Source organism: Prinia subflava, chromosome 14 (assembly GCF_021018805.1).
Source record: "Prinia subflava isolate CZ2003 ecotype Zambia chromosome 14, Cam_Psub_1.2, whole genome shotgun sequence".
NCBI lineage: Eukaryota > Metazoa > Chordata > Aves > Passeriformes > Cisticolidae > Prinia > Prinia subflava.
The window spans coordinates 18,289,145-18,302,347 of NC_086260.1; the positions used below are offsets into that span (position 1 = coordinate 18,289,145).

At 59.7% G+C, this 13,203-nt stretch overlaps 1 protein-coding gene across 1 annotated transcript; it reads right to left on the reverse strand.

The window, feature by feature from the left end:
* Positions 1 to 403: 403 nt before the first annotated feature.
* Positions 404 to 12,268, reverse strand: SEMA3G (semaphorin 3G). The gene is made up of 16 exons (XM_063412012.1): positions 12,131 to 12,268; positions 8,581 to 8,741; positions 7,491 to 7,553; positions 5,895 to 6,014; positions 5,189 to 5,279; positions 4,990 to 5,106; positions 4,613 to 4,755; positions 4,420 to 4,534; positions 4,251 to 4,320; positions 3,937 to 4,081; positions 3,449 to 3,680; positions 3,248 to 3,339; positions 2,944 to 2,985; positions 2,548 to 2,773; positions 2,132 to 2,271; positions 404 to 2,040 (listed from the first exon to the last, which is right to left on the reverse strand). Exons 1-16 carry the CDS (start codon positions 12,216 to 12,218, stop codon positions 1,573 to 1,575), a joined length of 2,313 nt encoding a protein of 770 aa, XP_063268082.1. The 5' UTR covers positions 12,219 to 12,268; the 3' UTR covers positions 404 to 1,572.
* Between the last annotated feature and the right edge of the window lie 935 nt (positions 12,269 to 13,203).

The window sequence follows — 13,203 nt, forward strand, 5'->3', positions numbered from 1 at the left end:
AGCTGTTTAATCTGGGCCCTGAGGAATCAGACTCCTGTCTCATTTCTGTCTTTCCACTCAGGTTCCTCCTTGTCTCTGCTTGTTGGCTGTTGTTCTCCTGTGCTCCCAGGCCTGCGATTATCCAAATCCACGTGCTTGGCTCCTGTCTGGCCCCATAATTCAGCGCTACCAGCACCACTCCCCTCCCTGCAGGACATGTCCCAGCCTAGCAGCCCCACCACAGCTCTCCCATGCCAGGAGACACACGGAGTTTGCAGGAGAGGTGGGACAGGGAGCTGGAGAAGGGGGCCAGGACCCCCAGCCCATCTCTGTGGGATGGGGCAGTGCTGCCGAGGGACTTTGCTCCCGGGGAGCCGCTGCTGCAGCACAAACACAGGGAGGAGAGATGATATCACGACCTGGCTTTGTGTGAGCTATTTAGGGCCTTTTAATTATTATTATCATTATTATTATTATTCTTTTTCTTTCCCGTTCCTCCAGCTCTGAACAATGCCTGTCCCAGCAGGGCCACGGTTCACACCATTGTGTGGGACTGCCCTGCCTCAGGAAGGGGCAGATCTTTATCACCCCGGGCTGACTATGAGTGAGCTCATGTCGGATGAGGAAAGCAAGGAACACCTTGCAGGCAGCCTGGAGGTGCCCTCCCTGCACCTACCCCCAAACCCTGCGTTTAGGGGAGGCTCTGAGTGCTGGTGTAGCTCCACCAGGCAGAAGGAACCATGTCCCACCCAGCCCTGCGGGGCCACCAACCAGTGGAAACCACCGCAGCTGTGGTGCAGCACCCCAGACTCTACTGGGACTGCCTTCTGCCTGTCCCTGTTCCCACCTGGGCACAACGACAGCGGTGGCATTAGTGCCTCTCCTAGTGTTTACCCAGGAGCAGGTCTAACCTGCCCGCAGCTGTTTGCTTTTGTCCTGTAAAACTGGCTGTGGGCCGGGCAGAGGGCAAGTAGGGAGCTGCACCCAGGAAAAGGCTGGCACTGCTGAGTGTGTCCCAGTGCCAAGGGAAAGTAGGAAGGAGCACTATCCCCCAGGATACATCCTGGGTGGCACAGCACAGCTCTGGCTCCCCAGGCACAGCAGGTGACAGGGCTCCTCCTGCACAAAGAGGCTTTTTGGGATGATGCTGGCTTTCCCCCCATACGAGCAGGCATCATCTTCCCCAGGCTCTGTGCTGGTGTGGAAAGAACCTGGAGCCATCAGCCACTCCCCACAGCACCACACACGTCCCCAGTATTCACAGAGGGATCCAGCCAGCATCTGGGTGACAGCATGGCCCGGGTGGCACTGTGCCACTGTGCCCCAGCCCACCCAGGGACTACGGCCCCCACCTGCTGATGTAGCAGACCTGCAAGAGCAACGGGGGGGCCAACGAGTCCCACCTCACCGCCCGTTTGTGAGGTGACCCTGCCGCCACTGAGGGTGACAGGGACCTGCCCATCCGCTCCGGCCAGGGAGACCAGGCTGGGAGCCTGCAAGCCACCCACCAGGGCAAGAGGCCCCCGGGGCCACCAGCAGCACAGGGAGCTGGTACTTGGCCACGGCTGCCCCACATCCATTACCCTGCCCTCTCTAAGTGGCCGGTGCTTGCCGGGGCACACGGTTCCTCTCGCTGTGGGGTTTGGCTGTCCGTCCCTTCTTGGCCACGTCCACGCCAGCCAGGACCAGTTTGGCCTGGGCCACCAGTTTGCTCTTGCGGTGGTGAGGGCGGCTGCTGCACCAGAGGCGGGCACAGTACTCCTCCACTCGCCGTGGGTTTTGGGAGCTGATGAGGTGCATGATGTCCTTGAACCAGGTTTTGGGAGCTTGTGGCACCAGCCGGGGCTCAGGGCACAGCAGGTGTGGGACCTTGTCCCCTCGGCCCTGGGGGAAGGTGTGTGCCAGCTGCTCACTGGTGATCACCTCCAGGGTGGTCTTGGCCACCAGCTGGGTAAAGCCGTGCTCCAGCGTTTTGCAATAGTAGATGCCGGCGTCGTGCCGGTGCAGCTTGCGGAAAAGCAGCCCATGCTCCATCTGCAGGATCCGCTCGTCCGTCTTCACCTGTCGGCCACCGTGAGGTTGGGAGGGTCCAGGTCTGGCCCCACATCCCTCCCGTGTCCCCACAAGGGGAGCAGATGCAAGGGAGCCTCACCTCGTCCCGCTGCTCATCGGGGGGCCTCTGGACAAACCACTGCACGCTGGCCTGTGGGGACCGGGGCACACACTCCAGGAAGGTGCTGTTGTCCTCTGCCCCATAAAGCACCTTCTCCTCAATGCTCTCAAAATCATCCACTAGGGCAAAGACAGGCACAGGCTCACAGGGAGGGCAGAGCCAGGCTTCCACCTGCCCAGGCCACCATTTGGCTTCATCCCCTTCTCTCCCCATGGCCAGACCCAGCCCCAGCAGCACCCACCTTCTCTTGGGGCATGCCCTGGTCTATAAGATGGGCAAATGAGGGTGCCCACGTGGAATGGCTACAAGCCCCTCTGTGTGCTAGGGCTGTGCATGTCAGGACATCCTGGGGCACCTGGAGGAGACCCTCAGCCCTGCGGGTCCCCCAGTCTCACCGGTCAGGTTCTGGTCCAGACACTGGTGTGCGGGATTGCCATGGCGGGCATCCTGGCGGCGATGGCGGTGCTTGCCAGAGGGCTGGGCGTGGGTGCAGGCAGTGCCATCCCAGGCACAGTAGGGATCCCTGGCCAGGCAGCACTCAGCACAAGCAGTGCCATAGGACTCGCACTGGTGCAGCCGTACCTGGGCCACCGCTAGGCTGGAGCCCACGTAGAGCGTTTGCTGGGGGAACAGCACCAAGGTGGTGATGTTGGCAACCCCCCTGGGCTTGGCGCCTGGGGGCCCAGCCAGGACACCCCAGGGCAAGTGTCACATGGCTTGAAGAGGCTGGTGACCACAGCTGGTCACCTGCCTGATCCCCAGCCCTGTGGCCGAGCCATGTCTGTACTCACACGCTTGACAGAGATCTCCATCTGGGTGATGGCCACAGGCATCTGTAGGGGAGGGGAGTGGACATCAGGCTGGCATAATCCTCACCACAGACAGCCCGGGTCATTCAGAGCCGCCAGGGCTTGGCAGAGCATCAGGAATGTTTTGAGGAGGGTGAAAATACCCCCAAGCCACCCTCTGCCCTCACAATCTTGAGACCTTCCAGAGACCAACAATGCAGTGACAGCCCTGAGCCTCCATCCCCACATGTGTCCCCAACCTGAGCCCATCCCACTTGCCCCTTGCAAGTGGGGCAGTAAATGTCACCTTAAAAATCTGCAGCTCCTCCAGGATGACTTCTTCAGTCAAGGCTGAGCTCGTCTTCTGCATGACCACCACCTTCAGCACCGAGCCAGCATCTGGGGGCCAAGGAGGACAGAGGTGTGAGCACCCTGCGTCACACAGCCCAGGGGGATGCCCGCTGGGACCCCCAGCTCTGCAGCTCCTTCCTGCACTCCTGCTGCTCACCTGTGCCCAGGAAGAGAATGTCATGCTGCCCGTCCTCGGCCTCCACCCTGTCCACCACGAGCTGGCGCAGCCGGTAGGGCAGGTCGGTCTTCACGAGGAGGGGCCGGCGGTGCCGGGGGTACACGGTCCTGTGCATGAGTGGGTGAGCACGGGCAAAGTGCAGCACCTCGTCAGGGAAGTCCTTGGTGGTGCGGTACTGCCGCCGGGGCTCGTTGGTGGTCTTGCTGGGACACTGCAGGGACGAGAGGGGACCAGCTCGGCCTAGCCATCCCAACACCCATCCTTCCCCCTCCACCACCCCTCAGAGCTGTTCTGGATCCCTCTCTGCCTTCCAGTGTGGAATCCATCTTTTCCACCCCTTTGCCAGACCTGGGGAAACCACCAGCTGACCTCTCCAGCAGGTGAGAAGATGGGTGATGGCTCCATCACCACCCCAGAAGAGAAGTTGGAGGAGCAGAGGGGACCTGAAGATCCAGGGAATCACCTACCACACCTGGCCGTGGGTAGGGCACCCTACCCTCGTAGGCGCCCCACTGGTGATGGGGGCTCTCCCGGTGCGCAAAGGGCCCGTTGAAGACCTCCCGGATGTCGGCCATGCGGTACACACAGACAGCAGAGCCCCGGAAAACGTGGCTGCAGTGGGACAGAGAGTGGGTTCAGCAGAGCCACGCTTGGCACTGTGGCAACACCGACAACCCCGAGCAGACCAGGGCCACAGCCAGCAACCCTTGGTGACAGTGACAGAGCAGGTCATGGGCAGCTGCGGCTGGATGGCCCCAGAGGCTGGAGCTGCACCACCCACCTGACGGTGCTGAAAAGGGCATAGATCTCCGGGCTCTTCCCATCCTTTGTCCTCAACAAGAAGACATCCTCTGGAAATGAAAGCATGGATTTTTTTCCCTGGAATCCAGCTAAGTGGGTAGCCACCAACTGACTAGCTCCAGTGAGACACAGCTCCATGCATGCCTTACCCAGCTCATCAAAGTAGGTGTCGATGCCACCAGGGCCGGGGACTGAGCACATCAGCCGGGCCTTGTTGAAGGTACTCCATTTGTTGACCAGCACCCTCTGGCCACCAGCATCATTCTGGAGGGACAGGGAGTATCAGGGCACTGCTGTGACTTAGTGCATCCCTGTCCCCCACAGTCCCCACCAGCATCTTACCACACAGACACGCCCCACACGGCTGACAATGGCGTGCTCCTTGCTGTCTGCCTCCACCACCTTCTCCGTGAAGAAGAAATAGGCTTTGTTATTGTCCCGGTCATCATTGTCTGGGATCAAGTGGGCTGCCACGAATTTGGGATCTACAAGCAAGAGCCAGCCATGTCAGGTGGAGAGAGAGGGCACAGCTACCACCTCCAGACCCCCAGTCCCAGCCAGGGCCACTCCCAGACCTTGCTGCCCTGGTGCCTTTCCCTGCTCTTAGCTGGCATGGGGCATGCTGCATCATAGCAACAGATGCTGTGGCCACCACAAGGTTCGTGGGCCCTGGCATTAGCCCTGCCAGGGGAAATGGAGGGGCAGAGGGAAGCTGTTACCATTGAGTAAGCGCTGGTCCACCTCTGTGCGCAGGGCAGAGCGGGTCCCCATGCTGCGGAAAACACCGGGATCGCGCCCCAGGAAATCTGCAGTGAGGCCAGCGTACAGCTCCCCACCTGCAAAAACACCACCTGGCTGGCACGGGGACCATCCCTGAGACACACTCAGGGGTCCCACATCCTGAGGAAGACAACCCACCGATGACGGTGCTGGCGAAAGCACGGCTGGGCTCGTGTGGGCACCTGCCCCGGCCGGTCTCCACGCTGGCAGGGTCCAGGCTGAAGATGTGCTGGGGAGGGGAGCAGGCAGGTGAGCCCTGGGCTGTGCCCAGGCATGCAGGGGCCAGCTTTGCTCCCTGCCCAACTTGCACCTCACTCAGTGCACCCAAAGGACCAACTGGAAGCAGGATCTACGCTTTTTGAGGCAAGACTGATCCCATGAGGGTGCGCAGCAGCCGAAGGGGAGCCGCCAGCCCCGTTGGTTGCCCACCTGCCTGGTCAGAGTCACCATGGTACACACAGGGCTCCCACTGCTCAGGCAGGGCCAGGCTGTGGGGAGGGCTCTGTTGGGTGTCCTGCCATTCCACCCCAGCCAACTTGATTTATGAGTAGTGAGCTGGGAGAGGAGAAAATGCCACCTCCACCTCAGCCACTGGCAAGACACCAGCCCCTGGGGACCTGTCTATAAAGGGGATCCCAGGCCAGACAGGTGGGAAACCTGGACGGGGGTAGCAGAAGGACAAAGGAACAGCAGGTTCCTGACACTCTCCCCACCAGTATTCCCATATTCATGTTAGAGCAAACTGCACATCCAGTGTCCCCATGCAGTCTCAAGGCCCTTCAGGAGAGAGGCAGGCAATGGGGACCTACATTCCAGGGGTGTCCTGCTGGGGATGCTGCCCTACCTCGCCACGGTGCCCCACGTAGATGAAGGTGCACATGGGGTGGAAGGCGCCTGTCCCACAGGCCAGCAGGTGTGTCCGGTTGTAGGGATGCAGCACACGGACATAGTTGGCACAGTCAGTCTGGGGGGACAGCAGGGGAGAGCAAGGGTCACCAGGTATTGGTGCTTTGCCCACCCCCAGCTCCCTGCTTCTGCCTGCAGCCCTATGACAGTGGGTGAGCCCCAGCCCTGGCTCCCTGGGCTCCACCCAGGCTCCCTGCCTCCAGCCTGGTGCCAGGGATCTGGGGCAGCAGCTTGTGCCCACCAACAGGCCTTGTATGGACTTCATCTGGATGGACCCCAGACCACTGCAAAATGACAGGGTTTTTACTGGTTGTCCTGCTGCCAAGAGCATCCCAGGGGAACCACATGGGATCCACGGGATGCCACTTGGGTATCTCCTGCCCACAGGCACCTGTGCACTCACCCTGTCACTAGCCAGGGGAGCAACATCACCTCCCTGCAAGCTCCAAACCCTGCCCCAAACCCATGGACCCCAGGACATGACCAGATGCAGGGACATCCTTCCCCATCATGTTCCTGCTTACGCCAGGGATGAAACAAAAGGAGGAAACAGTGGAGACAGACCCACAGGCATCCTGGGCTGCCTCCAGAACAGCCCTGGTTGCTGCTGTCTGGAATTGTCCCCTTCTCTGGGGGATGGCAGCAATGACGCTCCCAGGACTGGAGACCTGCCACCTCTGACTTTGTGCATCCTCTCCTGGCAGTTCCCTTTGGAAAAAGGCTCCCATCCTTCTCCACCATTAGCTTGGCAGCTCCCCCTGGCCAGCACCAGCCCTGCCTGCCCTCCATTGTTCCCTCCACAGCAGGACTCGAGGCCCCTCATCTGCTGGGAACACCGCTGCCGAGCCGCCCCAGGGGTTCCCAGCCTCCTGCTGTTTATTTTCCCTTTGCAAAGAGCTTCTAAAATAGCAAGTGAAAAAAAAATATACGTTCAAGAAAAATAAAAAGTTGAGCCTGCCCTGGCTTGGATCTGTCGGTGAGAGCTGGTAAAATAAACACAGAGAGCAGAACAGGGACTCCTGGGAGCAATTTGTCTGGGCCAGGGGAGCCTTGGGGACTTTCTCCCCGCCACAGTCCTGTTTCATATCAGGACAGGGGGATGCAAAGAGGGGTAAGGTTTAGGAAACAAGGTCACCAAACCTGAGCCAGTTACAGATTTCCCACCATCAGGGACAGCCAGGATGGGCCAGGCAGTGTTGCTGGGGTCTGGAGCACAGCATGGGGGTTTTGGTCCCTCCAAGCTCCGGTCCCAGAGCCCAGCTATCCCTGCCTGCTCATGAAACCACATTGGGACACACTGGCCACCACTCTGTGGCCACAGGGCTGAGCAGAGCAACTGAGACAGGATTTCCAGAGCTTGGAGCAAGCCTCTTGTGTGGCCAGAATTGGCCATAGACTCCCTGCCTCAGTTTCCCTGTTGCACCAGGATTAACTAGCCCCTGAGCCCCAGGCCCATCCCAGGGAGGTGACATGGCACAGTCCCAACATGGGGACCCCCCAGCTCAGAGCAGAGCACACGTGGGAAGAGACTCACCCCTGGGTCTTTCCCCTTCTGAAAACACTCCTCCGTCTGCCCAGGGCGGGGTGGCCAGTAGATCTGGAACACAAAGGGTCTGTTGGAGCAGGGAGGGGGGACAGCAGGGACCCAGCCATGCAAATCCACACCTCCAGGCTGACAATGGCAAGGGGATGGAGAGAGGGACCTCAGCTCCCTGGAGCCCACCCAGCCCAGGACTCCCACCCTACAACCTCAAACAGGACCCTTCCTCCTGGGGAGATGCATCCTGGCAGTCACAGCCCATAACTGGGTTGGATTTGGGTGGTCATGCTGGGGATGGCTGGAGCTGGCCTGGAAGGGGGTGGGCTTGTGGGTGGCCTAGGGAAAGGGTGCCCAGGAGGCAGCAGGAGTGATGGAGTCCATGTCCCCCACAGCCTTTAGCAGCTTGGACCAAGTGCAGCTTGGGTACACAAGCCCTTGACCCCACTGCAGTGACCCAGCATGCCAAAGGGCACTTCATTTCCTCCTCCTCTTTCTTCAGCTAGAAACAGCCCAGAGCCACATTTGAAAAACAAAAAGTCAAAGTGGAAAGGGTGAAAGGGGAGGGGAACCACCATCTAGCACCATCATTCTGTTCCATCACCATCTAGCACCATCATTCTGTTCCATCACCTCTCCCACCAAGGAACCAGGAGAGATTTGGGGGCTTTGCAGTGATGGATCCCTTTAGCTCCTTGTCTCTGCAGGCTTTCAGTTGAATATTTGGTCTGTGAAGGGGATGCCCAGATGGGGATGGGCAGCATTCAATCTCCCAAGGGCAGCTTTTTTAGAAGAGTGGGGTCCAAAACAATGCTCAGTACCCAGGAATCACTGGTGAGCTGTACCACCAGTCTCCTAGGCTGATGATCATGACTAATTACCAACTAATTTCCCTCCAGCCACCACAGCCAGCCTGCCCTTGCCAAGCACTACAACTTTATGGAATAATTTCAAGGCACTTGACATAAGGCAGTCCCCTGGCAGTCCTCTTGTTTCAGAATGACTTTGCTCAACTGGGCATCAACAGGTCCACAGGAGGCCAGAGTGGGGACAGACACCCCAGGATGCTCAGCAGCACCCAGCTCACCTCCTTGACATCTGCACTGGCCCCATCCAGGAGCAGGGAGTAGAGCACATCCTTCCCCCCGATGAAGAGCCGGTCCCGGTACTCATCCAGGTAGAGGGAGCGGAAGCCCAGGAAGCCGCGGTGACCAAAGAAGAGAACGGAGCGGTTGGTGCCTAAAAGCTCTGCCAGGAAGAGACAAAAGCATCAGCAGAAGCCATCCCACCCCAAGGGTTTCTCTGAGCTGCTGCTTCTGAGTATCATGGAGTTATCCTGGAGTCAGTAGAGCTGCTCACAGCCACTCCAGACTGCAGCAGCATCTGTCTCCATCCCTTCCTGGAGGCATGGACATCCCAGCCTCAATCTCCCTGAAGTGCTGTTCTCCCTGCCAGCCAAGGACAAAGCTGCAGAGCCAACCAGCAGCAGGGTCCCAGGCAAGGTTGCCACCCCCAGCAAGGTTTGGCTGAACCACCCCAGACTCCTATTGTGGCCGTGCCACAGCAAGCTGGGCTGTGCCATCATCCCCAGGCTGGGCTCACGCAGAGCCCAGGCGAGACCAGACACGAGGTGGGCAGAAAGCAGGTCCTGTCCCTGCTGGGTCCCAGCCAAGGACACAATAGCAGGCACCCAGCCAGTGCCATGAGGAAACTGCCACACAAAGGCCGCTGCTGCCACTGCCACCAGAACTTGCTGACAGGAAGCCTTCCTCCATGGCATGCACAAGGTACTTGAGGAGAGGCACCAGCATGGGAGCATCCCAGGGACGGATAGGCTGCATCCCTGGGATGGACATCACATCCTAAAGCAACAAGGCCTGACAGTCAAAGCCCTCAGAGCAAGTCCAAGCCTGAATCTCGTGGGATGCCAAGGGGAAGTGACAATGACACGGGGGCAGTGGCTCGACTGGTTTCCAGTGGAAATTACTTTAAGGGTCATCAAGCCGGCACAGTGGCGCCCACACAGCTGCCACAGCAGCCAGAGGGAGAGGGCCGGAGGCAATGAATATTGCCTCAGCTTCATGGGGCTCTGAAAACCCATCCCGACCCCAGGCCAGGCCACTGTGCCTGCCAGACAGAAGGAGGAGGACAAAGCACCATTGATGAGCACAGCTCTGTCCCCAAACACCCTCCAGCCCGGAAGATTGCCAGCCACTGCTGCTGACCCCAGGGAAACACCCAGCCCAAGCATCTCCCACACATGTCTCCATAAGAGGGGAGGTGGTGCTGGACAAATCCCATCACCACAGGTCAGGACACTGGGGTACCAAGTCGTGCTCTTGCTGGGGGGACATTTGTCACTTCCAGCAAGAAGGTGGCCAGTGACATAATGCCCCATCCTGGAGGGAAATGCCTCTTCTAGGCCCTGCAAGGGAGACAAGGTCCATCCCCAGCAGGGAACAACAGGCACCTTCACCCTACCACACACCCTATCCCTGCTCAAGGGCAGCCCCAGTGTCCTAACTGGTGATGCCAGTGGCACAGAGGATGTAGTCCCAGTGGCTCCATCCTCATCGGAAAGACCACTGTGATTGCAAGCAGAGCTGGCTCCAGGCAAGGGCAGTCCCTCCACCCAGTCTGGTACCCTCCTCCCTGTGTCGTCCTAGCATCAGGCCCTCCTGTATCACCGGGTCCAGCCCAGGAAAATGCTGTCAGCTCCTTCTATTCTTGCCCAGCAATAATATTTTCCCAGATCAAAACAACACTGGCAAAGTCGGCAGGCTGCTTTTATTGTTTCAGGCAAGGCTTCCCCTTCTCCCCCAGACCTGGCAAATTCCTCCTGCGCTTCGGGTTACACTGGCTCAGGGCGCCTTCCTCTCCAACTCCCCAGGGAACAGCCCTTTGCCATGCCCCGTCTGTCCCTGGGACACCTTTACCCCAGGGTGGGGCTCCCACGGGAGCTGCCCCCCAAGTGGGGATCCCTCGGGAGGGACAGCAAAGAGCACAGGGCAATGCTTCTGGTCCACACAACAGCAAAATGCTCTTTCCCCTCTTACATGAGCCACTGCTGGAGGTTGAAACAAAAGGAAAAGAGTGGTGTGAAGAGTGAGGGAGAGCTGGGTACATGGCCACCACTGCACCCACAGCACAATGCCTGTCCCTGTCACCCCTTAAAGTCACCTCACAGCCAGGGCCACCAGCCACGGAGAGCCTAGGTGGAGGAGCTCTGCACAAACAGCTTCAGCTCACCATGGTTTTAATTTCAGAGGCTCTAATGTCTTTCATTGAAATTTTCTTTTATTTTTTTTCCTTCCCTGGAGGGAAGGCGGTAGCAGAATTTGTTTCATGGGAAATTTCAGTTTCTGTTTCCAATTTGGAAGACGAATAGCATAATTAGCTTAAGAAAAAAAAAAAAAAAAAAAAAAAAAAAAAAAAAAAAAAAAAAAAAAGGTGGCTTGGTCCCATGGGAGGCTGAGAAACTTCCACCCCGCCCCAGGCAGCTCCTCGCACCTGGGAAACGGCTCCACACGGCTGGACTTTGTGCTGGAGTGGATCAGACACTGAGCCAGACCCTGAGCCCCACAATTCACCCCTGATGCGACCCCAAATCTCCTCACCCCACTGCCAAGCTCTTCCTGAGGACACCGGGTTGCATCACCGGGCAGAGCCATGTGCCATTCCGGGCTCCAAGGATAACGGGATGGGGGGCACTGCGTGCCTCAGTTTCCCGTTCAACAGAGAGGCAGCCCCTGCAGTCAACCTACTGTGCCCCCGGACAGACCAAGGGATGCAGCCAGACCCAGGAACCCCTAGCTCAGGCAGCAAAGGAGCAGACTTTCCCTGGCACTGCAGCTCCCGAGGCTCTGAAAATGCTGGGCTGCCCAGGTCTTTCCCCCTCCTTGGAAGGAAGGGGGAAGATACACATTATGTAATTTATTTTATGTTGATTTTTTTAGAGCAGGTTCATTGCTTTGAGGCCGGGGAGAGATTGGGGCGCCCCAGGCTCTGTCAAGTTTGGCTGGAGCAGCCCATGGATTAGGTTGGCAGAGCGGGGGATGCGGCGAGCCAGAGCAGGATCACAAGGAGAGTTTTAATTAAAACCAAGCACTGCCCCCGCAGCCCCCGAGGGGCCCCGGCACCCCGGCACCCGCACCCCAGCGCGACGGGGCTCGGAGAGCGCAGCCCGGGAACCCCCCCCCAGCCCAGCCGAGGGCAGGATGCTGAGCACCCACCACGCCGGGGACCACCCACGCACCGCAGCACCCACCCAGCACACGAGCCAAAGCGTGCCGGGGCCAGAACACCGCCCTGCCTCAGTTTCTCTCGTGGGAGATGATCCCCCATGGGAAGCGGCACATCCCCTGACCCCGTCACCCGGCTCCTCTCTTGCTCCTTCTTCTCCTCGGGGGGCCACTACGTCCCGCGTGGGGAGCGGAGGGTGCCAGGCAGCCACCCACCGAAACCCCAGCCCAGCCGAGCCCCAGCACAATTTGCCCACCAACCGCACCCAAAACCCCGCACTTCGTGTGCAGCTGAGGTTCCCCAAGTGCTCAGCTGGCCCCGGAGGGGGGACCCTGAGGACACCGCCCGTGCACAGCCTCCCCCGTCCCGCAGCAGGTGTTCCCGGCCCGGCTCACCGCGGTAGGACAAGCGGAGCCGGGGCAGGCTGTGCCCCGCCGCCCAGAGCCAGCACAGCGACAGCGACACCGCCAGTGCTGCCCGCATCCCGCCGCCGCGCCCTCGGCTCTCGGTGGCACCGAGCTTTTATGGGGCCGACATCCGACCGCCCCCGGCCCGCCCCGGCCCGCCCCGGCCCGGCCCCGCCATACCCCAGCCCTGGGCGGCGGGGATGCACGGGGGGCGGCTCCATCTCCCGGGGGGACCCTGAGAACTCCGCATATCCCCAAAGTGTCCCCTGCCAGCAACGCTTTGGACCTTACTGCAGTGCCCTTCCCCAGAAGTGACCCTGCCAGCACCTCTGGCTCATCCCTGAGGATGGGGGGCAAGGGATGGAAGCTCTGGTCCCCCAGCCTTGCACTCCTGGAGGAATAGGAGAGGACATACAGACCTGTCCCCCGAGAAGGATGCTCAGCATGGTGTGATCTACTAGCACCAGCAAGCACACAGCTCTCAGGTCCCATCTCAGTGCCAGGCAACCTGGGGACAGCAGGCCAGCTGGGGAAGGGGACTGAGTAGGGTTGAGGGGGGCATAGGGTGCCACATGTAGCCCTGGCACACCGACAGGGCAGGGGATGCACCACTGTCTGCCTGAAAAGGTGCCAACCTGGGCAAGGATCCTGGCCAGCAAGGACCCCATGGTACCCACACCACTCCCATGCCATCCTCCCCCGGGGCTGCTGGTCATGGGATGTGGTTGTATGAGACCTCAGGGAATCCGTGCCGGCTTCCCCTGGGAGCCGCATCGCACGGCAGGCGTGTCCCACATTCAAAACCCCCTCTGCACTGGATGCAGGGGAAGGAGTGGAGGAGCTGGTGGCTTCTCCCTCAGTGCTTCATCACCACCAGCCTCATCTCTTCTTCCAGCCCGGCACGGGGCAGCCTCATTATCCCCAGCCCCCCAAGGATTCCAGCAGCTTTCTTCATTAGAACAGAGGTCAGAAGGCTGAGGGCCCTAGCTCACCCCCAACCTTTTGTAATAGAGCAGCTCTGGAAGTCTCCTAAGCAGTGTAAAACCACCCCAATTCGCTCA